The sequence below is a fragment of the Hypanus sabinus genome, chromosome 6 (assembly GCF_030144855.1).
Source record: "Hypanus sabinus isolate sHypSab1 chromosome 6, sHypSab1.hap1, whole genome shotgun sequence".
Classification (NCBI taxonomy): domain Eukaryota; kingdom Metazoa; phylum Chordata; class Chondrichthyes; order Myliobatiformes; family Dasyatidae; genus Hypanus; species Hypanus sabinus.
The window spans coordinates 139,280,519-139,303,560 of NC_082711.1; the positions used below are offsets into that span (position 1 = coordinate 139,280,519).

General features: G+C 44.1%; 1 protein-coding gene across 7 annotated transcripts in view; it reads right to left on the reverse strand.

Moving 5' to 3' along the window:
* The window catches only part of gtf2ird1 (GTF2I repeat domain containing 1), a 202,936-nt gene that overhangs the window by 110,256 nt on the left and 69,638 nt on the right, over nucleotides 1-23,042 (reverse strand). For 6 of the 7 annotated variants that reach the window (XR_009512780.1, XM_059973054.1, XM_059973053.1 and 3 more), the window contains exons 8-9: nucleotides 14,044-14,142; nucleotides 3,534-3,617 (exon numbers count right to left, since the gene is read on the reverse strand). Coding sequence is in view for 6 of the 7 variants with exons in the window: in XM_059973054.1 (XP_059829037.1) it covers nucleotides 3,534-3,617; nucleotides 14,044-14,142 (183 nt within the window). In the remaining variant the exon portion in view is untranslated. The remainder of the gene's footprint in view (nucleotides 1-3,533; nucleotides 3,618-14,043; nucleotides 14,143-23,042) is intronic. The other variant, XM_059973057.1, reaches the window with a different exon arrangement.

Here is a 23,042-nt window from a genome sequence, read left to right on the forward strand (position 1 = left end):
TCGGACAAGGTCGACCTTGGAGAAGATCCGGGCGCCGTGCAGGTTTGCTGCAAAGTCCTGAATGTGCGGCACAGGGTAGCGGTCCGGTGTGGTAGCCTCGTTCAGCCTGCGGTAGTCGCCGCACGGTCTCCAGCCCCCCGTCGCTTTGGGCACCATGTGCAGGGGGGAAGCCCAGGGGCTGTCGGACCGCCGGATGATCCCCAATTCCTCCATTCTCTGGGACTCCTCCTTCGCCAGTCGGAGCTTGTCCGGGGGAAGCCGCCGAGCACGGGCATGGAGGGGTGGTCCCTGTGTCGGGATGTGGTGCTGTACGCCGTGCCTGGGCATGGCTGCTGTGAACTGCGGTGCCAGAACCGATGGGAACTCCGCCAGGACCCTGGTGAAGTCGTTGTCGGACAGCATGATGGAGCCGAGGTGAGGGGCTGGCAACTGGGCCGCGCCCAGGGAGAACGTCTGAAAGGTCTCGGCGTGTACCAGTCTCTTCCTGGGCAGGTCAACCAGCAGGCTGTGAGCTCGCAAAAAATCCGCACCCAGAAGCGGTTGGGCTACGGCGGCCAGTGTGAAGTCCCACGTGAACTGGCTGGGGCCGAACTGTAGCTGCACCTGACGGGTGCCATAGGTCCTTACTGTGCTGCCATTCACGGCCCTCAGGGGGGGACCCGGTGCCCTGCTGCGAGTGTCGTAACTTGTCGGAGGTAAAACGCTGACCTCAGCCCCAGTATCGACCAAAAAGCGGCGTCCCGACCTGCTATCCCACACATACAGGAGGCTATCCCGATGGCCAGCCGCCGTAGCCATCAGCGGCAGCTGGCCCTGGCGTTTCCCGGGAACTTGCAGGGCGGGCGGCAACGGCGGGCTTCTGCGCCCCACCGCTGGTGGTAGAAGCACCAGTGGTCATTGGGCCGGGGGTTAGTGGGCTCTGCGGCCGGGCCTGGACTGGTTTGCTGCCGGGAGCGTGGCTGGGAGATCTGTGCGATGGACGCCCCGCTCACCTTTTTGGCGTTCCACAGCAAGTCCGCCCGGGCTGCCACCTTCCGGGGGTCACTGAAATCAGCGTCGGACAGCAGCAGGCGTATGTCCTCGGGCAGCTGCTCCAGGAATGCCTGCTCAAACATGAGGCCTGTGTGTCCCTCGGCCAGAGACAACATCTCGTTCATTAAAGCCGATGGAGGTCTGTCGCCCAAGCCATCCAGGTGCAGTAAACGGGCAGCCCGCTCGCGCCGTGAGAGTCCGAAAATCCTGAGGAGCAGGGCTTTGAATTCCGTGTACTTGCCGTCTGCCGGGGGCGACTGTACGAACTCCGCTACCTGGGCCGCTGTGTCCTGGTCAAGGGAGCTCACCACGTAGTAGTAGCGGGTGTCTTCTGAGGTGATCCGGCGAACGTGGAATTGGGCTTCGGCTTGCTGGAACCATAGGTCCGGGCGCTGTGTCCAGAAACCCGGCAGTGTCAACGAAACCGCATGAACAGAGGCGGCGTCGGTCATTTCTGGTCCAAAAATCGTTTGGACCGTCGGGGTCACCAATTGTAGCGGTGTGCTACAAACAGCGCTAAAATTACGACACGGAGTCGGTAACTGCAGTCGAAGGAAAAACTTTATTCGAAAACTTCAGCCTCACTTTTAAGCCTCTGTCAACCGGCCCCCCATGGCGAAGAGGCTCCAAAGCTCTGTGCTCGCAAACCCCCGTAGGCTAATTGTGAGTCGGTTCGCATACGCTAGGAAATGAGCCGCCACAAGGCCAGCTTAGTCAATGACCCCACTCACCCCAGACATTCTCTCTCCTCCCTCTCACAGTGGGCAGAAAATACAAACACCTGAAAGCACATTTAACAAGGATCAAAGACAGCTTCTGCCCTGCTATTATAACAGTCTGACAAGATGGATTCGAGACCTCTCAGTTTTCCTCGTCACTGCCTCGCACCTTACTGTCTGCACACTCTGAACTTTCTCTGTAAGTGCAGGTATATTCTGTATTGTTATTGGCTTTCGCTTACACTCCCTTGATGTACTGATGTGAAATTATCTCTACGGACGGCAGGCAAAACAAAGTTTTTCCACTGTATCTCGGTATCAGTGTCCCCTCTAATCTTTGTTACAGCTGTACAGACCAAATTTCTACATGGCTTGAAAACAGAGTGGCACCTTAACATTAAATAAAAGAAAGTTTCAGCTGCAGGGCACCACAGGCTCAGTTACTGTGTGGCCATGCTCCCGCGTAGCTTAGGGGAAACAGTCAATAATAAACCTACGACTTATCCTGCATATTTGGCTAATGCATCCATCTGCTCCATCATTATACAGTGATTAACATGGTACTTCCTTCCTTATGTCAATGGGACAAATATCTTTTATATAAAGTCATATTCTTTTATGTCACTAATTTTGCATATTTACACACAGGGATTGCTTCTATATTTCATGGAGTGAATTCTGGCCACTTAGAGCCTTTTGTTAAATGTTTAGTGGGTAGAAAATGCAGTGTGAATCAGTTTCCATCGTCCATTTCCAGAGCATATTATTCACTTCAATCACAGTTTCTATTCAGTTTAGTAGCAATGTCCTGACAAAATTATAGGCAGCTTTGAACTTGCAGCAGCTGGCTTGTTAGAAAGAAATTCCAATTTTGAATCAGTCAGCTGCAGGACAAACATTCTTGGAGCTGATATGGGAAAACAGTGTGAAACTTTTAAAAGCAAAAGAGAGAAGACCCCAGAATTGCTCGGGTCTTGTGCTCTTTAAGGCGGCATTTGCCTAAAGGAACACGGACAAAATGCTAGAGGGCGTTGCTTTCGATTTCCAGCATCTGCAGACTTTCTCATGTTTATGGTTTGTCAACAGTGTTTTATACTTGATATTTCAATATTTGAGTGTGAGTGAGTGAGTGAGTGAGTGAGTGAGTGAGTGAGTGAGTGAGTGAGTGAGTGAGTGAGTGAGTGAGTGAGTGAGTGTGTGTGTGTGTGTGTGTGTGTGTGTGTGTGTGTGTGTGTTATCTATTGATTAAGCTTTCCTATTTGTTTAAATAATTCATTATGGGCTATATGTTGAATTACATTAATTGCATACATTATCGTGATGCCTCGCTTAAAGTAAACTCAAACTACACCCATATTTTTGGACTCCCATGAATTTCATTTGAATTAATTTCATGTTTTGAAGTTACAAAACATAAACAAGATGCCCAAATCAACTTTCACTGACAACATCACCAATTCCATTGGCATTGTGGAGACACAAGATCTGCAGACCTCAAGCAACACACACAAGATGCTGGGGAGCTGATGAAGGGTCAAATGTCGGCTGTTCATTTCTCTCCATAGATCAGGGGTTCCTAACCCTTTTTATGGCCATGGACCAATACCAGTAAGCAAGGGGTCCATTGGGTACCCCTGCCATAGGTGCTGCCAGACGTGCTCTCCAGCATTGTGAGTGTGTTGTGTGTGTTCCACTGCCATTGCTTTTGGTTTACGTAAGTTACAAGCACTTGTATGCGACGAATTAGAGCAAGTATGACAGAAGCCGGATGCAATGACTCACCATATCTGCTGTTGAAGAGGATCTGCACACACTCCCTCAGGATATTGATGTCTTCTGTTTCTTTTATGTACAAGTTCCATTTTTCTGCAAAATAGAATTAGAGATAGACATAGAACTCTGCAGTACAAAAACAGGTTCTTCAGTTCCAATTCATCTGTGATGATCAAGGTGCTTTCCTCAGGTAGTCCCATTTGCCTGTACTTGGCCCGTATCCCTCCTTTCCTATGCTTGAACTTGTCTTTTAAACATTGTAATCATACCCACCTCCAACATTCCCTCTGACAAATATTCTAACAGACTGTCCCACTTGGGAAAGCCTTTGAGAAAAGCTTTAAGTACGTCAGGCCTTCCCTTTCTCTCAATAATGAGTCACACCTCCACCATTGTCCCTTTACAGATTTGTGAAGGAAGGTAGGCTTCTTTCTTGATCTCAACCCATTTACCATCTCATGGTTCACAGAATTCACTTTGTCCCATATCTCCCTAATTCACATGTTGCCCATCCCTGTCTCAGGAAATTTGAGAGCACTTGCACCTGGCACTGCTGGTTCTGCTGCCAATACCTTCAAAATGAAGGATGTTTTACAACTGAGTTCCACACCAGGTCAAAGGGCTCTTGTTGAATAGGAAGGAACTAATGCTTTACTGGAATGGCTGTCCCTGAATGTTCCTTACACTCCAGTTGACTTAGCCAGTTGTCCACATATCTATTATTCCTGCTCACAGGATTGAAGTGAGGAATTAAAAACCTACACATTACAGTTAGCACAATCCCACTGCGTATTGCAGCACTGCTCAAACTTTTATTGTTTGTTTTTTTATTACAGTAACCCTGGACAAAAAGGGCAGTGAACTGCCATGATTTACAGCAAGACAAAGATAGGGCAGCATGGTAGCGTAGTGGTTAGCACAACGCTTTACAGTACCAGCGACCCAGGTTCAATTTCCATCGCTGCCTGAAAGGAGTTTGCACATTCTCCCCGTGACCATGTGGGTTTCCTCCGAGTTCCTCCCACAGACACACGGGTTAGTAGATTAAGCAGACTTGTACATTGTCCCGTGATTAGGCTAGGATGAAATCAGGGAATTGCTGTGTGGCTGGAAGGGTCTATTTTGAGCTGTATCTCAATAAATAAAAGTACATAGAAAACGACAGCACAGTACAGGCCATTTGGCCCATAATGCTGTGCTTATTTTTTAACCTACTCCAAGACCAGTCTAACCTAACCCTACATTTTTCTAATTATCCATATGCCTATTTAAAAGTTTCTTTAATGCTCCCAATATCTCTGCCTCTACCACCACCCCTGGCAGGGCATCCTCACACCCACCACCCTCTGTGCAAAAAAAAACTTATCTCTGACACCAAACCCCCCTCCCCAAACACTTCTAAGTGGCGCCTCCAGGTATTAGCTATTTCCAGCTTGGGGAGAAAGATCTTTGGCTGCCCACTAGAATTATGCCTTTTATCATCTCATACACATCTATAACCTCCTCCTTCCAAAGAGAAAAGCCCTAGCTCACGCAACCTCTTCGTAACTAGACATGTTCCCTGGTCCAGGGGGCATCCTAGTAAATCTCTTCTGCCTACTCTCTAAAGCTTCCTCTAATGAAGTGAGATTAAAAGAACCTTTTACTGTACTTGCATAGGTTACTGGATACAGTATTTATTTCAACAGTAATGTCCTACATGATATGAATTTACTTCCCCCTAACATGCCTCTGGTCCCCAGGGCACAATACTTCGAAACTAATTATGTTATTTTGTTGTGTGGTTATTTAATCTAGAGAATGTGGCAGCCAATTTGTAAACAGCAGGTTCCGCATATAATGATGTGATAACCACACAATCTGCTCCAAGGATGCCATTGTGGGTGAAATAGCGGTACATCAGGAGAATACACCTGCTCTTCAGCAGAGCAGTGTGGATTTTTTTGCTTAGACTGAGGGGGAGCAGGAGATTAACTGGTTTACCATCAAACAGTACAGCACCCCCACTGTGGAGTCTCGGCCTAGAGGAACTGAGTCCCCGAGTGAGGTTTAATAGTGTGTGGGGCCCATTTCATCAGTACTGTCTCGCTACTCATTCTGTTTATACTATAAAAGTTGATACGAAAGTACAAGGTTTAATTCAAAATTGCTCAGTTTTTATTGCATGCTTTGTGGTAAATGTGCAGGATATTTGAAACTCGGCGTAAAGATCAACTATGGCACCATCCGGCAGCCCAGAAGGCCCACAGCCTTTGTCAAGGCAGGAAACTAACCACAGCTCCACTCAGATCACCAGCAGGCGTGCTCACCTTGTCGCCCAACTACCAACTGAGAGTCAATTTTGGCAAGCAACTGACTTCATTGCATTATCTTCCCCCCAAGACCCAACATGGTGATTTTGTTAGAAACCTTGAGGCAGGTGGTCATAGTAGTACTGACCGTTCCTCAGGAAGACCAGATTGAATGTAAGAAAGCCAGACACCAGGAGCAGGAAATGCAGTGCCAGAGACAGGGGTGGAGGGCATGATGCAAGCCCACAGAAGTGAGGTGTAGAGGTATTGCTGGTCTGGTCACTGTACAGAACCTACCCTCTCCTAGGCCTTACGGGGGCTTCAAAGAAAACAGTCAGCAGCACCAGCACAGAGGCTGCTGAGTGAGCCTCAGGGTGGCTGTAGAACAAGAGGTGTGACCCACAGACCAATGCTGCTGGGACACAAGCCAGGCCTGATCAACCCTGGCTGGGTCACCTGGGCGAGAATGTTGATACGAAAGTTGGTATGTTGATATGAATGTTGGAAGACCTAGAACACCCGATGACCCCAGCTGATGTGTCCCAGCACATCTCAAGATGCACCTCAGCATCACGTGAGGACATATGCTGTTATTTTGAATGTGAGACCAGTTTCAGAACCTTCGAAGAGCTGAGAAGTGTATTTGGGTAGCGGAGACAAGATCTCTTCAAGCAAGATTAACGACCAGTACACAGTACATCCTGCTGAGTCCCTAAATGGTTACCATTTAACATTTTCCCAAAGCATCTGCCATGTGATGCTGCTGAATGAGACCAACCACACTGAGCAGTTCGATACCCAAGACAGCAAACCACTGAGGCTAATTTAACATTTAATATTATATCAAGTAAAGCAGAACTCTTTGTATCATCCTGGACTAGATTCACTCCCACGCCCACATTAAATTGCTCTATTAGCTACTTAGCAAACATTAAACCCATTTTAAACGAGCCAGTATTCTGGCTCCAACAGTGGAGGGGGGAATTCAGACCCACACATTGTTTCATGATATAGATCTCAAGCTCCTGCACCATCACCACTTCAGCTTCAACAGGAAAATTATGTACGCCTGCCACTGCCGTAAAAAGCAAAAAATAGCAAAAATGTGTGCAAAGTTTGTTATGGGTCCCTTCCTTAATAACAAAGAGATTACTCCCTTCAAAGCTTTATAAATGCTCATGTATAAAATATGTCTGGATTTACAAAGCTAAAGAGCCAGGCATAAACAAGCACATATAAACGACTAAAACAGCCATTTCTAGAGGACAAATTGATGTCATTCTAAGAAGAATGAAGAAAACTGGAAACATATCTTAAATCGTAATGGGTTAATCCTATTCCAGAACAATTCCCACAAGTCAAGTAGAGTTAGTTGAGTGTTTCAGACTAAAACATGTTGCATTTAAAAACTAAATACAGTTTGGATATTTGCCATTTCTCTGTTAAAATTGGCACTGACAATCGCAAGTAGGACTGGTAACATGAGTACAGGCTTAGGGCAAGCCAGCGAAGGATTCTGTGATTGAAGTATTAAAGTAAAAGGCAAATACAAACATCTACAGAGCTAATACCTACTCACTGCATGTAAGCCATGGAGAACATGTAGCAACAAAGTGAATAAAAGAAGAAACCATTTGTATCCAGCTGTCACACAAGACTAATGGAATTGAGGAAGCAAGGCAAGATGCCAGTTCAGAAACGCTGCAGAATGTGAGCTGGATGTACCTGCTCATGAGGCCAGCAGTCAGGCCAGTAGCAGCACATGACAAGAAGATCAGATGATCACCTTCCAGACAGGATATTGTTATGAAGAGCTCCTGAAGTATACAGAGTCGAAGGGTGGTGAGCACAAAAGCTGTCAAGTCATGTAAAACACTTGCACATTTCTGCAGACGTACCGTAGAAGGGGTTCTAACTGGCTGCATCACCGTCTGGTATGGGTGGAGAGTGGGGTTGCAGTGATGTGCTACCGCACAGGATCGAAGAGAACTACAGGGAGTTGTAGATTTAGCCAGCTCCAACATGGGCATTAGCCTCTGTAGTGTCCAGGTCATCTTCAAGCAGTGGTGCCTCAGAAAGACAACATCCACCATTAAGGACCTCCATCACCCAAGACACGCCCTCTTCTCATTGCTACTAAGGAGGTACAGGAGCCTGAAGACACACTGAATGATTCTTCCCCTCTGCCAGCCGATTTCTGAATGGGCATTGAACCTGTGAACACTACCTCACTACTTGATTTTTTAATTTTTGTTTTTGCGCTACTTATTTAATTTAAATGTATGCATATATTTACTGTAATTCATTTTTTCCCTATATTAACACGCATTACAATGTACTGCGGCCGCAAAGTTCACCGATTTCACGACATATGCTGGTGATATTAAACTTGATACTGATTCTGACATTGCCAAAAACAAGTTCCTCTAAGTCTAAACTCTCTCATCCATGCTCAGAGTCCCGTGCCAAGAATGGGCCGACTTAGCAACAAACCATCTCAATCACATTCAATGCCGTAAAACAAAATGCAGTCGCCACCGTCGCTGCTGAACTAGAAATCTCAACTTCTCCTTCAGCGGGTATTAAGCATTGATTTAATAGCAAGCTTATTTTTAATCTTTTTGTTTCCTGGGTTAGAAGATGACACAGTGCAGTGAATTGCTCTGTGAACAATAAGTAGTTTTTATTCAGAGATCATACCATTTGAAAAGGTGCAATTTCCACAAATGTGCCCACCAGAGTAACAATCAAAAGACGCCTTTCAGTGTGCCACTGAGTCATTTGCTGTTTGCATGTGGATTATAAATACCACCTTCATTAATCCTGCTGTCATTAGCACTAGGTAGGGTTTCTGACATACGGTTCTTTTGCACCAGCTAGTTTCCATTATGTCTGTTTATTTAGGTTGGGTAATTTAATCAGTCTTCATAATTTACTTCACAGTCTTTTTAGCATATCTCTGTAGAGTCTGCCGCTTTGTTATTTACCCCATTCTGATGATCTGCTACACTTGAAGTTTTCCTTGGCTTGTGCCCACTTCCGGAGACCACATTTCATTTGCATTGTCCAATTTACAGTATCCAATCTTTCCCCTCTGGGACCATTTCAATACCACAGTCTGGTTGAAGAAGCTGCAACCTCAAATCCACTTCCACCCCTGCCAACCAGTAGCTGGCTTCATAGTTCAAAATTTAAAGTAAATTATTATCAAACTATGTATGTGTCACCATATACACCCCAGAGGTTAATTTTTATGCAGGAATACTCAATAAATCCAAGAACACAATAAAATCAACAAAAGACCACACCCAACAGGACAGTCAAAACAACCAATGTGCAAAAGACAACAAACTGTGAAAATACAAAAGAAAAACAAATATAGTAATAAATATTGAGAACATAAGATGAAGAATCCTTGAAAGGTTGTGTGAACAGTTCAGTGATGGGATGAGTGAAGTTATCCCCTCTGGTTCAAGAGCTGTTGGATGAGGAGTAATAACTGTTCCTAAACCTGGTGGTGTGGGTCCTGAAGCTCCTGTACCTCCTTCTTGATGGTCAAGGAGTAATAACTGTTCCTAAACCTGGTGGTGTGGGTCCTGAAGCTCCTGTACCTCCTTTTTGATGGTTGACGAGTAATAACTGTTCCTAAACCTGGTGGTGTGGGTCCTGAGGCTCCTGTACCTCTTTCCTGATGGTTGAGGAGTAATAACTGTTCCTGAACTTGGTGGTGTGGGTCCTGAGGCTCCTGTACCTTCCTCCTGACATCAGCAGTGAAAAGAGAGCATGGCTTGAATGGAGGGGGTCCTTGATACCCACTTGTCCTTTGATTGACTCAATGTTTAATGTGTTAAACTCAAAAACTTCTGTAGTTGTACCATGGAAAGCATTCTGACAGGCTGCATCACTGTTTGGTATAGAGGGGCACAAGACCGAAAGAAGCTGCAGAAGGTTGTAAATCTAGTCAGCTCAATCTTGGGCACTAGACCACAAAGTACCCAGGACATCTTCAAGGAGTGGTGTCTCAGAAAGGCAGCGTCCATTATTAAGGACCTCTAGCACCCAGGGCATGCCCTTTTCTCACTGTTACCATCACGTAGGAGGTACAGAAGCCTGAAAAGCACACACTCAGCAATTCAAGAACAGCTTCTTCCCCTCTGCCATCCGATTTCTAAATGGACATTGAACCCATGAGCACTACCTCACTTTTTTAATATTATTTGTTTTTTGCACAATTTTTGATCTATTCAATATACGTAAACAGCAACTTATTTATTTATTATTATTATTCCTTTGTTTAAATGGTTTGGCAAGACTGGATGGGCCAAAAGGCCTGTTTCTTGAAATCACACATCTCAAAACAGTGTGATCCTACACAACTGATCGTCAGTATTGTCATAATGGTTACAGGATAACTCCACTGAATCCCCTGAGCCACATGAGAACTCTCCCCAGCTGAACGCTCTCCTCCTTGCTGGATGGCATGGACAAATGTGAACCAAACTGCATTTCCCTGTCCTGCGCAACTCTAAAGATACATAAAACATTTAACTGCAAATATATTACTAATGTGTGACTGCCAGGTCAAAACCTCGGCTCAACAAACAATAACAAGGGCAGACTTTCACCTCAAGAGAAACAATTTAAAGAACGTAGAACATATTACAAGCCCTTCAGCCCACGATGCTATGCTACCCATTTTAATCTACTCCAAGATAAATCTAACTCTCCTCCACTGGGCAGAGCAAGGAGCATGGGAGGTCTGAGAGGCTAAACCTTAATGCAAGGGGCCTCACAAGTAAGGGAGATGAACTCAGAGCATGGATTGGCACATGGCATTGTAGTATTGTACAAGAAACATGACTAAGAGATAGGCAGCATTGGAAGCTCAATGTTTCAATGTACCGATGCATCCGTGTGGCAGAGGAGAAGGAAAGAGAGGAGGTGGAGATGTACGTTGATTTTGGGGGGGGGGGCAAAGAAAATCGCAGCAGTACTTAAAGAGAATATCAGCCAGTGGTGTAGTAGCATCAGCACCGGACTTCGAGGCCAATGGTCCCGAGTTCAAATCTTGCACACTTTCCATCTGTGCTGGGTTGAGCATCAAGCTAACAACTTGCCTCATTTTTAAAAAGTCAAAATGCTGCAGAAATGGCTGCCCGATTTGTCACAAGGCGCGAAAAGGAACAACTTAAAGAGGATATCCTGGGTGGAACATCCAGTGAGGTCATATGGGGAATAAGAATGAGATGTTCACTTTAACCGCGTTATAACAAAAGCCACCAATAGACAGCCGGCATTGGAGAAACAAATATGTAGAAAAATAACAGACAAGTTAGGAATAATAGCTCTGTAATAATGTGATTCTAACTTTCCTAATCGTGACCGCACTGCTTAAGGTTAAAGATTTGATGTGGCAGAATTTGGTCAATGTGTCCAGGAAAGCTTTCTGAAACAGTATGTAGATGGCTCCATTAGCGGAAGGGCTACAGTCCATTTCCTCCTGGGAAATGAGGCTGAGGAGGTGCTTTATCTGTCTGTGGGGAGGGATGCTTATTGGGAGCAGTCACCATGATTTTATCAGTTTCAAGTTAGTTATGGATATGTTTAAATTGTAAATTTGGGGGTGGGGGGGCTAATTTTGGTGGTCAAACAGGAACGGATAAAAGTCAACTTGGAAAGGCTATTTGCAGGTAAAGGAACATCAGGTAAATAAGAGGCTTTCAAAATGTATTTGGGAAAAGTTTGGGGCCTGTATGTTCCTATTAGAGTGAAGAGTAAGGTCAGTAAATTAGGGAACTTCAGTTATCAAGGGATATTGAAGTTCAGGTCAAAATGCAGAAAAAACTCAAGGATGTTCCCTGAGTTATCAAAGGAGACTGAATAGGCTAGTCTTACTTTCCCTGGAGTAAAAGAGGCTGAGAGGAGATATGACAGAAGTTATAAAATCGTGTGAGGTAGCCAGTGTGTTTCCCATAGTAGAGATCTTGTAAATTACAAGGCATGGTGGAAGGAGGTTTAAAGGGTCCCTTCAACTTCAGTAAGGCCAAAGAAGATGACGGAACACATACCAGTCCTCACACAGAGATCAGACGTGGAACAAGTTAGCAATTACAAGATCCGTGGTGTTAACATCGTTGAGGATCTATTTTGGACCCAGCAGTTGCAAAGAAGGCACGGCAGCAGTTACATTTCATTTGGAGATTTGGTATGTCACCAAAGACACTTGCAAGTTTCTTTAGATGCACCATGGAGAGCATTCGAACTGGCTGCTTCACCGTCTGGTATGAGGGGCAGAGGGGATGGGGCACTACTGCATAGGATCAAAATAAGCTGCAGGGAGTTGTAAACCCAGTCAGCTCCGTCGTGGGCACTAACCTACGTAGCATCCAGGAACCTTCAAGAAGCCATGCCTCAAAAAGGCAGCACTCATCATTACCCCATCACCCAGGTCATGACCCCTTCTCATTGCTACCGTAAGGAAGGAGCTACTGAAGCCTGTATTGCAATGCACTGCTACCGCAAAGACAACTTCCACAACCTTGGCCGGTGATACCTTCTGATTTTGAAAAGTACAATGAGTGGGTGGTATCTGGAATGAGCTGTCAGAAAGGTGGTGGAGGTAGAAGCAGTAATAACATTGAAGGTGTATCTGGACTGGTAATTGAATAAGCAGGGCCTGAAGAGATGTGGAATCTGTGCATGTGGGATTAGTAGATAGGAAAGATGGTCAGCCTGGATGTGATAAGATGCAGGACCTGACTCTACACTGTGGAACTATAACTTCATGACTTTGTGGTACCGTATGCATAACATTGAATATAATCATTATAGATTATTTCCCAGCTACTGATGAAATACACAGAAGAATTGTAACTAACCAGCCTCATTATTAACAAATGCAAAAATCAATAAATGGTTTTAACAAGGTCCTGACTTGGAATAACCAGTAAGTACTATAATCGCATGAATAAGTAACAAGAAGCCACTCAGGAGAGCAGACACCTTTACTCATTCCAAGGATTATACTTCCATAGTAACTCTCAAAAAAACAACAGTAGTTTAAGTTAATCGCTATACTCACTAAATATTTGCAGAGCTCTTTTCGATGGCCTCAAGCTACAGTTACATAATCCACTAAAATGAAAAACCTTCTGGACAGTGTCTGGACTGAGCTCATCAACTTTCCGGACTTGGAGCAGCCAGTGGGTATTGTAATTACACGAATAAGTCACAAGAAACCACACAAGGTTTGTAGCAAATATCACTAGTTTTACACAAGGGAAGTGTGCGAGTAGGTCCAAAGGAATCTCAGGAGTACAAGGAGTAAATGCAGTAATCACTGGTGAGTTCACGACTGGTGCTGCTCCAGCATCCACATCCATTCATCCATCATATCACTAATTTACACACATCCCAAATTACGAAATCCCCCAAATCTAAAACTGTTAGCAGGGCTTTTTAAAATTCTGGCATCTTATCACCCCCTTATTTAACTCCTGTACCACTGGTGTCATAACCTTAAGCGTCAAACTCACATACTGACACCATACCACCTCTCCACTTTTCTTTCCATCACTTAGGTTTCCTTAGATTTTATACAACTTTGGTCAAACTGGTTATGTGCTTTCCATCTCCTTTTGAGGATCAACATCAACGTTTGTTTGATAAAACTTGTAGCATTATGAAACATTAAATAAATACGACCTGTTGTCGCGGATGAACTTACTGATGCTGTATGCACACCAGACTTTGTTGCAAGTTCTAAAGAGACTGGTGCACCAGCTTCAAGTGTGGAAGGCTGAAGTTTTATGTAGAAAAAAAGCTATTCCTTTTCAGTAAAAAAGAGCAGAAGTGAAGGAATCCTTTGGGATGTTCCAAAGTGAGTGAATGTGAGGAAATTCCCTCTCGCTTAGATGGGATACATGAAGAGGACAAAATGTACCAGCAGTCTGAAGGTGGCTGTGATTAATTGCAGTGATAACACACATTGCCTGCACTGATTCAGGAAATTTTAAGAAAGCAGAAACACCAAACTATCTGACATACTACCATTCAGGAAGCCTGCCAACCAGACAGTTATCCATTCCAGCAAAGGATGGGTGGACCATCTAGCATTATCGTTCACAGGAAGGGACAGCAAAGGGACCAATAAGACCCTTGCCATTCTAAGCTCTGTGCCATGACCACCTCCCATCTATGCTCCCGAGAGAACATATAAAACATGTTACCTGCTTTATCGTGTACTATAGAAAAAAGAAGCCGCTTTGAAACGTGTGAATGTTGAGAGATGTTGCTGAGTTCACCAATAAACCCTGTTGTGTTTTTACCTGGAAATGAGGAGAACACAATTAGCATGGAGATGGAGACAGCCAGAGTATACTGTCCAGAGACTAGTGAGGTGATCAGCATTTCCAGTTCACCAGCAAGATGGGACACACAACTGACCCCTGAAGGGTTTGACTCCTTCTACTGACTGGCAATTCCCTTCCTTCACTAACCCAATCTCTCTTTGTCAGCTGTTCAGAAGATTCAACCTCAGCCACAATGAGGGATTTACACCTGTCATGAAGTGTGCCCATCTGGGGAAAGTAGAGAAGGTTATATTAACTGTAAGGGTTTTTTGAAATAAATGTGCCATTCACAGTTCTGTTTAAGTGTACTTTATTAATCCAATTATTAATCAGATTTAGACGTATCGTATGCAAGCGATATTGCTAAACACATGGGAGTCACAACTAGTGGAACTGCTGCCTCACAATTCCAGGATAAATTCTGATCTCCAGTACCTCCTGTGTAGAGCTATCACACCCTACTTGTGACTGCATGCGTTTCCTCCAGATTCTCAGGTTTTCTCCCACCTCCCTCAGTCACACGGGGTGGTAGGTTAATTGGATATTGTAAACTGTCCCCAGTGTGTAGGTGTATGGAGTTCAGGGGAATGTGAGGGGCACTAGTGAAATATTAGTGTAAATGATCACTTAGCATGGACGTGATGTGGTGAAGAGCTTGTTTCTAAGCTGTGAAACACAATGATGATTATGGACTTGGTAACCAGCCGTTCCAACGTGTAACCCCACCATTATGGGGTTAAAAGGATCTGTTTGAGATCACTCACTGTGTGCCACAAAACAACTTGCATTATTTTGGTTAGAAAGCAATGAAATTCCCCTCTCCTCACTTTGTGACTTGGTACAGAAAAGACAGCAGCGTAGATAGAAGATTGGCTGACTGGTAGAAGGCAACAAGCGAGAGTAAAGGTGGCCCTTTCCGGTTGGCTGCCGTGACTAGTTGTGTTCTGCAGGGATTGGTGTTGGGACTGCTTCTCTTCGTTACTTGTCAATGATTTGGATGACAGAATTGATGGCTTTGTGGCGAAGTTTGTGGTTAATATGAAGGTAGGTGGAGGAGAAGGTCGCGTTGAGGAAGCAGGGAGTCGCGTTGAAGAAGCAGGGAGCCTGCAGAAGGATTTTGACAGATTAGGAGAATGGCCAAAGAAGTGACAGATGAAATGTGGTCCAGGAAGTGTAAGGTCATGCACTTTGGTAGAAGGAATAAAGAAGCAGGCTATTTTCTAAACAGGAGAAAATTCAAAAGTCAGAGGTGCAAAGGGGCTTGGGAATCCTCATGCATCCTAAAGGTTAATTTACAGGTTAAATCAGTGAAAAGAAAAGCAAATGCAATGTTGGCATTCACTTTGAGAGGACTAGAATATACAAGCAGGGCTGTAATGCTGAGGCTTTATAAAGCAGTGGTCAAACCGCATTTGGAGTATTGTAAGCAGTTTTTGGTGCCCTTCTCTAAGAAACCGATGTGCCAGCATTGGAGAGGATCCAGAAGAGGTTCACAAGACCGGGAATGAAAGGAGGAGCATTTGATGGTACCGGGCTACCTTTGTTGTAGAACACAGAACCACAGAACACTACAGCACAGTACAGACCCTTCAGCCCTCCATGTTGTGCCAACCAACACGTGCTTTAGAAGAATAAGAGAGCTTAGTCCACTTTGTCTTGCAGTCTCTTCTCAGGACCACAGGCCCAAGATCTTTTCTCCCACCTCTCCTCTAGTGTTCCCTATGAATATCTTTCCTTCTTCTGATGGCTGCCCAGTTAGAGCTCTACAGTAGTTCAGTACTCGTGGCAAGGAGGTAATGACCAGAGAAATGGCCATCCACCCGACCAGGCGTCACAAAGACAGGGGCTTATGCAGAAAGTGCCCTCGTGTCTCTAGGGCTCAGTGAGAAAGATGTCTCGGGGTAGTCTTTCAAATATGGCGATGCGAGTAGGCAGCTTAAATGGTTTGGCAAAGACTAGCTGAGCTGAAGGGCCAGCTTTTGCACTGTACTTTTCTATGCCTCTATACAGCACTGAATTTGAGGGTCTCGGTTAGTGCCCAAAAATACTCCAAGTGAATACTGCATGATGAATGACATCACTTCATACACATGCAATGCTCCAAATGTCACACACGTGATGTTACTTACACCCTCATAAATGTTTCAAGACGTGAAGCTCCATGCTTACACAACATAAGCAAAGAAACCATCAAAGATGTATATATATTATATATGATTCATATCCCAGTCCACTAAACTCAATTCCACAGGCAACTCAACACATCAAGGGATTGAATTTTTAAACTTTGAACACAGTTAGCAACTCTGATACAAACTTCACCTTCAACTGTGACAATTTGAAGATCACTTTTTCAGTTTTGCAATTGTTTAAATGACTTGTCTGTGTATTACCAAACACAGTATCTGCATGAATCAATGCATTGTATTATGTTTAAAACACTAATCTCCCTTTGAAAACTGTTCCTTGATTTTTTTTATTACAAGTGGGATTTGCTGTAGTTATAAAAAAAATCTTGATCATATTATATCAGAATTAACGTGTACCATTCTGGTCTCCTCACGCAATATTTTATTCTTGCAGTAGTGGGATTCACTAGTTGCGAGGCGAAGAGATTGAGTAGTTAGGGTCTGTATTCTCTTGTGTTTGGAAGAAAGAAGGTGATCACATCGTAGCATACAAAATTTGTATAAAGGTTGACAGGCAAATGCAGAGAAATATTTCCCCTGGCTGAAAAGTCATGAGCTACAGGTCTTGGTCTCAGAATAAAGGCGTGTGGTGAAACTTTGGAGCTTAATGACCAAACCTCTACAGCCACTGGAAATTGATAGATTTCTGAATATTAAGGAAAAAGTGGCAGAGTGGATACCCCTCTCATCCATGTACTTACCCAAACTTTTTTAATCAAACCTGCATCCACCACTTCCTCTGGCAAATCATTCCACACTTTTTCACCCTAAGCCTATGACCTCCAGTTCTAGTTTCACCCAGCCTCAGCGGAAAAAGCCTGCCTGCATTAACTTTATCTACAACCCCAGCATTTTGTATATTTCTACCAAATCTCCCCTCATTCTCCTAAGCTCCAGGAAAGAAAGTCCTAACCTAATCAACCTTTCTCTACAATTCAGATGCTCAAGTCCTGGCAACATCTCTATAAATCTTCTCTACACTCTTTCAATCTTATTGCTATACAAAATACTGTACAAAATACTCCAAATTTAGTCTCACCAGCACTTTATATAACTTCAATAAAACATCCCAGTTCCTGTAGTCAACATTTGATTTATGTAGGCCAATGTGACAAAAGCACTTCTTGCAACCTTATCCATCTGTGACACCACTTTCAAGGAATTATGGATCTGTACTCCCAGATCCTCCTGCACTCTTCAGTGCCCCACTGTTCACTGTGCGAGTTCTACCCTGGTTTATCCTCCCAACATATCACAGATGTCTGCATTAAGTTCCATCTGATAGTTTTCAGCTGGTCCAGATCACAGTGCAAGCCTTGAGAGTCTTCTTTGTTGTCCACTATGCTTCCAATCTCGGTGTCATCTGCATATCTGCTGATCCAGTTTACCACTCAACAATCCAGATCATTGATATGGGTGACAAACAACAACGAACCTAACACTGACCCCCATGGCACACTGGTTACAGGCCTACAGATGAAGAGGCAACCATCTACTACCACTCTCTGGCTCTTCCTACGAAGCCAATGCTGTATCCAATTTACTAAGTCATCCTGAATACTGAGAGACTGAACCTTCTTGACCAGACTCCCATTCATGTGGGACATGTCATGATCATTCATCAAGCCATGAGTTTGATGTATGATCGCGCAGGTTTAAAGAGACAGATGGCTTAGTTATATCCCCGTTCTTATATATCTGATACACTGCTGCTTCTCCATTCCATAAAATAATCACAAGCTTTGCCATAAAATAAAGGCTCCAAGTGTTGAGCTCTATCCTAGAAACTTTAGAAATGCTGATTGCCAAAAATTGCTGAGTCAGTTAGCTTCCTTTAAAATGGAATCTGAAGGATCTGGGAGGAAGGGATTTGGAGGGAAAGGGAGAGACTTGTGCAAGGGAAAGCTGCAATTACTGTTTATGGCAAGCTTGGTTTTACCTTCAAGTTAAGAATCTAAACAGCAGAAGCAGGTGCTTCATTGGATTGGCAGATTGATTCCAGAGATGGTCACAAGGTTTCTTCCCATAAACAGAGAGAGTAAGGGCAGAGTATGCTGCTGTCACTGCCAACTGATACATCTGCAATCTCTACCCCAAGTAAAATAATTTCACTGCAGACCAAGGGATTCTGTTTTATTGTCAACATTTACTAAAAACCCCTTGCAGGACCTTTCCCCGCAGCCAACAATAATTCATTGTAAATGTAGCGGACAATTTAATAACAAAAATAATTATCTTAAATCACTTGAAAAACACAAATTTAAGTTATTACAAAAAACGTATTCATTTTTTTCCTCAGGTTACAGTGGCAGGATATTAGTCAGTCTCGGTGTTTCTCAATTAAAGACAAATCTTTCAGAACAGTTCAAACTGTGCCAAGGATCGTTGTAAAGGATCATTGTAATATTATCCCTGTATAACAAATTATGCAGGGATAATAATAAATGCAAAAAAAATTGAGATTGAAATTCAACAGAGATATGTGCAAGATCTTACTTTAGGTAAGAAGAGCGAGAAGTCATTTAGTGTACACAAAGTACTGACGATTGTCCCACACATTGTTAAGGTCATAGAATGTGGGACTTGCTACCATCAACACAGGTGGCCCTCAAAGCTGCATGCTCTACTCCCTATATACGATTGATTGTGTGGTTAAGCACAGCTTCAAAGCCATCTCCTAATCTGTTGACAACACCACTGTTATTGGAGAAATCACAGCTGACGATAAATGAGCTTATTGGAGCTAGACAGGTCACCCCGCTAAGTGGCAATGTCAGTAAAACCTGAGAGCTGATTGTTGACTTCGACAAAAGAAAGGAGGGCAAACAGCCCGCCGCTGTCTGTGAGCAGTTTGTACCTTCTCCCCGTGACCGCATGGGCTTCCTCTGGGTGTTCCGGTTTCCTCCCACAGTCCAGAGTTGTACTGACTGGGAGATTAATTAGGCATTGTAAATTGCCACATGATTAGGCTAGGATTAAATCGGGGGACTGCTGGGCGGTGAGGCTCGCTGGGCTGGAGGGGCCTATTCTGTGCTGTATCTCAATAAATAAATTTAAAATGTGCACGTCTACACTGGGGTATTGGCTGTGGAGAGAGTCAGCAGCTTTACATTCCTAGCCATTGACATTATAACCACCTGTCCTGGGCACAGTACATAGATGGACTCACAAAGAAAGCATGACAATGTCTTTACTTTCTAAGTTGATTAAGGAGGTTCAGCTTCTCATCAAACATTCTAATGAACTTCTACACATTTCTACTGTCGAAAGTATCCTGACCAATTGCATCATAGTCTGGTACAACAAACTGAATGACCAGAAACATAAGAAGCTGCAGAGAGTAGAGGACTCAACCCGATATATCCTTCCCCACCATTCACAGTATCTACAGAAAGTGCAGCTTTACGAAGGCAACATGTATCATCAAAGGTCCCCACCATCTTCTCACAGATACCTTATGGCAGAAGCTATAGAAGCCTCTATTCCCATGCATGAGGAGCTACTTCCCTTCAGTCATTTAGTTCTTGAACCAAACACTGAAACACTAATCACTGCATTATGGCCAATTTGACCACCTTGCACCAAAATGGACTGGGGTTTTTTTGGTTTCTTATTGTGTTTTCTTGTGAAAATTGTGTATACTTTACAGGTAATTTTATTTTTCATGTGAGTGCTGTTTATATGATGCTGTGAGTCTGTCATGTTGCTGCAAGTTTTTCATTGCCACCTGTGCATGCAAATACCTGTGCATTTGACAATAAAATTAACTTTACATTGGGTCAGGGCAATTGTACAGATGTGCTGAAGAAGAGGAAGAAGGGAATTAGAAGGTAACTGTGTAATGATCTGATCTGTACGAACAGTATGCACGACAAGCTTTTCACTGTATCTCAGTACATGCAACAATATGGAAGGGTGAGGGTAGCAAGGGGGTGGGGGAGAAACGATAGAAGAAATAAGATGGGTGGGATTACAACCCAGAGGTCATGGGTTAAGCATGAAAGGCGAAAAGTTTAAGGGGAACATGAGGGGACACCTCTTCACTCAGAGGGTTGTGAGAGTGGGGACAAGTGATGCATACAAGCTCAATTTGCACCCAGTTTTTGTACTGTGTCATGTAAACCATGGTCCTGAAAAACGCTGTCTCACTGTTCATGACAATCTCCTTTTGTCGGAATATTCTTTCCTCACAGTTACTGACTGATCTGTCAATGCTTCCAACATTTTCTACTTCTAATCACCGCCGATAGGTGCAGATGTAAAAATTGTTTCCAGACATTACAAGTGTTGTGAGTCATCCCTGTGCCTCAAAATTCACAATCTTCAATTCTTAGGCTCGCAGAACAGTCTCACCAGGCTTCCATGTATAACTTCACGGTGCCTGTTTCTACCGATCCGTTGCCAGTTCTTGGAGCCACCAGCTTTGGGCCTGCGGCTGCGACGTCGACAGCCACCACAGTACAAGGTGCACACTTCCAGGTAACAGAGAGCATTGCTAATTAATGAATAGATCCTGCAGTGGGGAAGACGATGTGGGAAAAAGGAGCAGTAGAAGGCTCACAGCAGATTAGGCACAGCCTGTCAGGCTTGCACCAGCACACAGCGGGATCTTTGTGCTAGGGCTCACTGTGACCCCCCGAGTTACAGTCTTGTGGCCTCAGGAGGAGATTCTGTAAGAAGTCATGCACACAGATGCCATCTGTGAATGCTTACATGAAGGGAAGGTCCACAGTGCAGAACTCTGCACCCACTCTTTAAGGAAAAGTTTTTGGTCTCACAGACTAGGATGCTGAGAGCAACACTGACCCCGACCTTCAAGTACATCCAGAATCAGGTGATCACAGATCTCAGTGAAGACAAAACATCCAGTATGATTATTGGCCCTGTACATAATCAGGGAAATGGGATTCATAAAAGCTGGTTGCTCTGTGAGTAAGTAACTGCCATTTTCAAACCAGTTTGGTTGGAAAAACTCGGCCCTGTGAACGCTGCATGTTGCACTACTATTGATGTTCCATTGAGAGGCCTTTGAAAGCTGGAATACAAGAGTTAGGACCAACAGAGTTCCTGCTGGTCGGCAAGGATTGAGTTTGCCAATGGGATTTAAGGCAAATGCAAATGAGCACACTATTGCTTTAGTCTAGTTCAACAAATTTTCAGATGTATGTTTCATCTTTAGGGGCTTTGGGAGACATAGTTCCGTGACGTTGCTGAGCCATGGTGTCTGTCAAGTTCATGCTCTTTCATTTGTAGTGGTGGTTTAGAAAAGCGAGTGGGGAGTTGGGGGTCAGGTTCGAATTTAGGGACAGGGATGTGGGAGAATTTGAAGTCAGGCCACACTCAAGGCCTTCGCTCTATTTTGGTTGTTGTTGCTTTGGTGCTCGTTGTGTTCTGTTTTGTTGTACTCTGACTTGTTCTCCTGAGGATTGTGGTCATGCTCTGTTGGCGCCGGACTGTGTGGAGACACTTGAGGGCTGCCCCCAGCATTTTACTGAATCTAAACCTGGTATTTCAAGGCCCAGCTGTTTTATCTCCCCAACTGAATGAAATTCAAACAGATACACTCTTTTCACCAAATTCAATAAGTTCCCTTTTCTCTCCACCAACCGCCACCCATCGTCACCAAGAGTCAAAAAACCTTGTGATGCGTGGGCAGAATAGCCCCTGATTAAAGCAACAGCTGCCAGTCAGTCCTTCTTTGCACAAGAATCTTTAGCACTACAACTAACTGCATTCATTTACCAAAATATTAAATCTGAAGCAAGTTGTTCATGAAAATGACTTCCTGACCTGTTATTGGAGGTCAGAAACTTTTCAAGTTAAGATTGTTGCTGGATGTGCCCGAGCAGCGTCTCCCTGAAATCCCTGAGGACTGAACTTACAATTAGTCCAACAGGATTTTCAACTGTTTTATTCAAATTGCAAGGAATGTCCTACAAATTTTGTAGTTGTTCAGTAAAATACTTCAAAGACCACAAGCATTTCCCCAGACAAGTTACTTTGCCCTTCAACTCATACATTAAAACTAAAACTTAACTGTTGCTTAACGTCCACAACAAGTACTCCATTATTAATCCTAGGATTACATTTTGCATACTACACAATAAGAATGTTAAATACACATCAGTGTCATGTGCTGCGTCATATGATGTGGGTGGTCATGGTCACATGACCATGATCGTTCTTGGCAAAATACTCTACAGGAGTGTTTTGCCATTGCCTGAGCGGTGTCTTTACTAGACGGGTGACCCCAGCCATTATCGATACTTTTCAGAGACCGTCTGCCTGGCTTCATCGGTCACATAACCAAGGCTTGTGATGTGCACCGGCTGCTCACGCGACCAACCAACACCTGCTCCCATGCATTTGTGTGACCCCGATCGGAGACTAAGCAGGTGCTACACCTTGTCCAAGAGTGACCTGCAGGCTAGCAGAGGAAGGGAGAGGCTTACAACTCCTCTGATAGAGACACATCTCCACCCCACTAACCAAAATACACATTTTATTTAGAAAAACGGAGTTGAAGGACCATCCAAACTGATGAGTACATATTGTTTTTCTATAAATGGACACCGAAGCAATCCTGCACCTTCATTTGGTTTCCAGCAGCATTTTCACATAGATGTTTTACAACAAACAATGTAACAAGTGTCCTGACCAAACTTTCAGCCAGTTTGACTCAGCTGC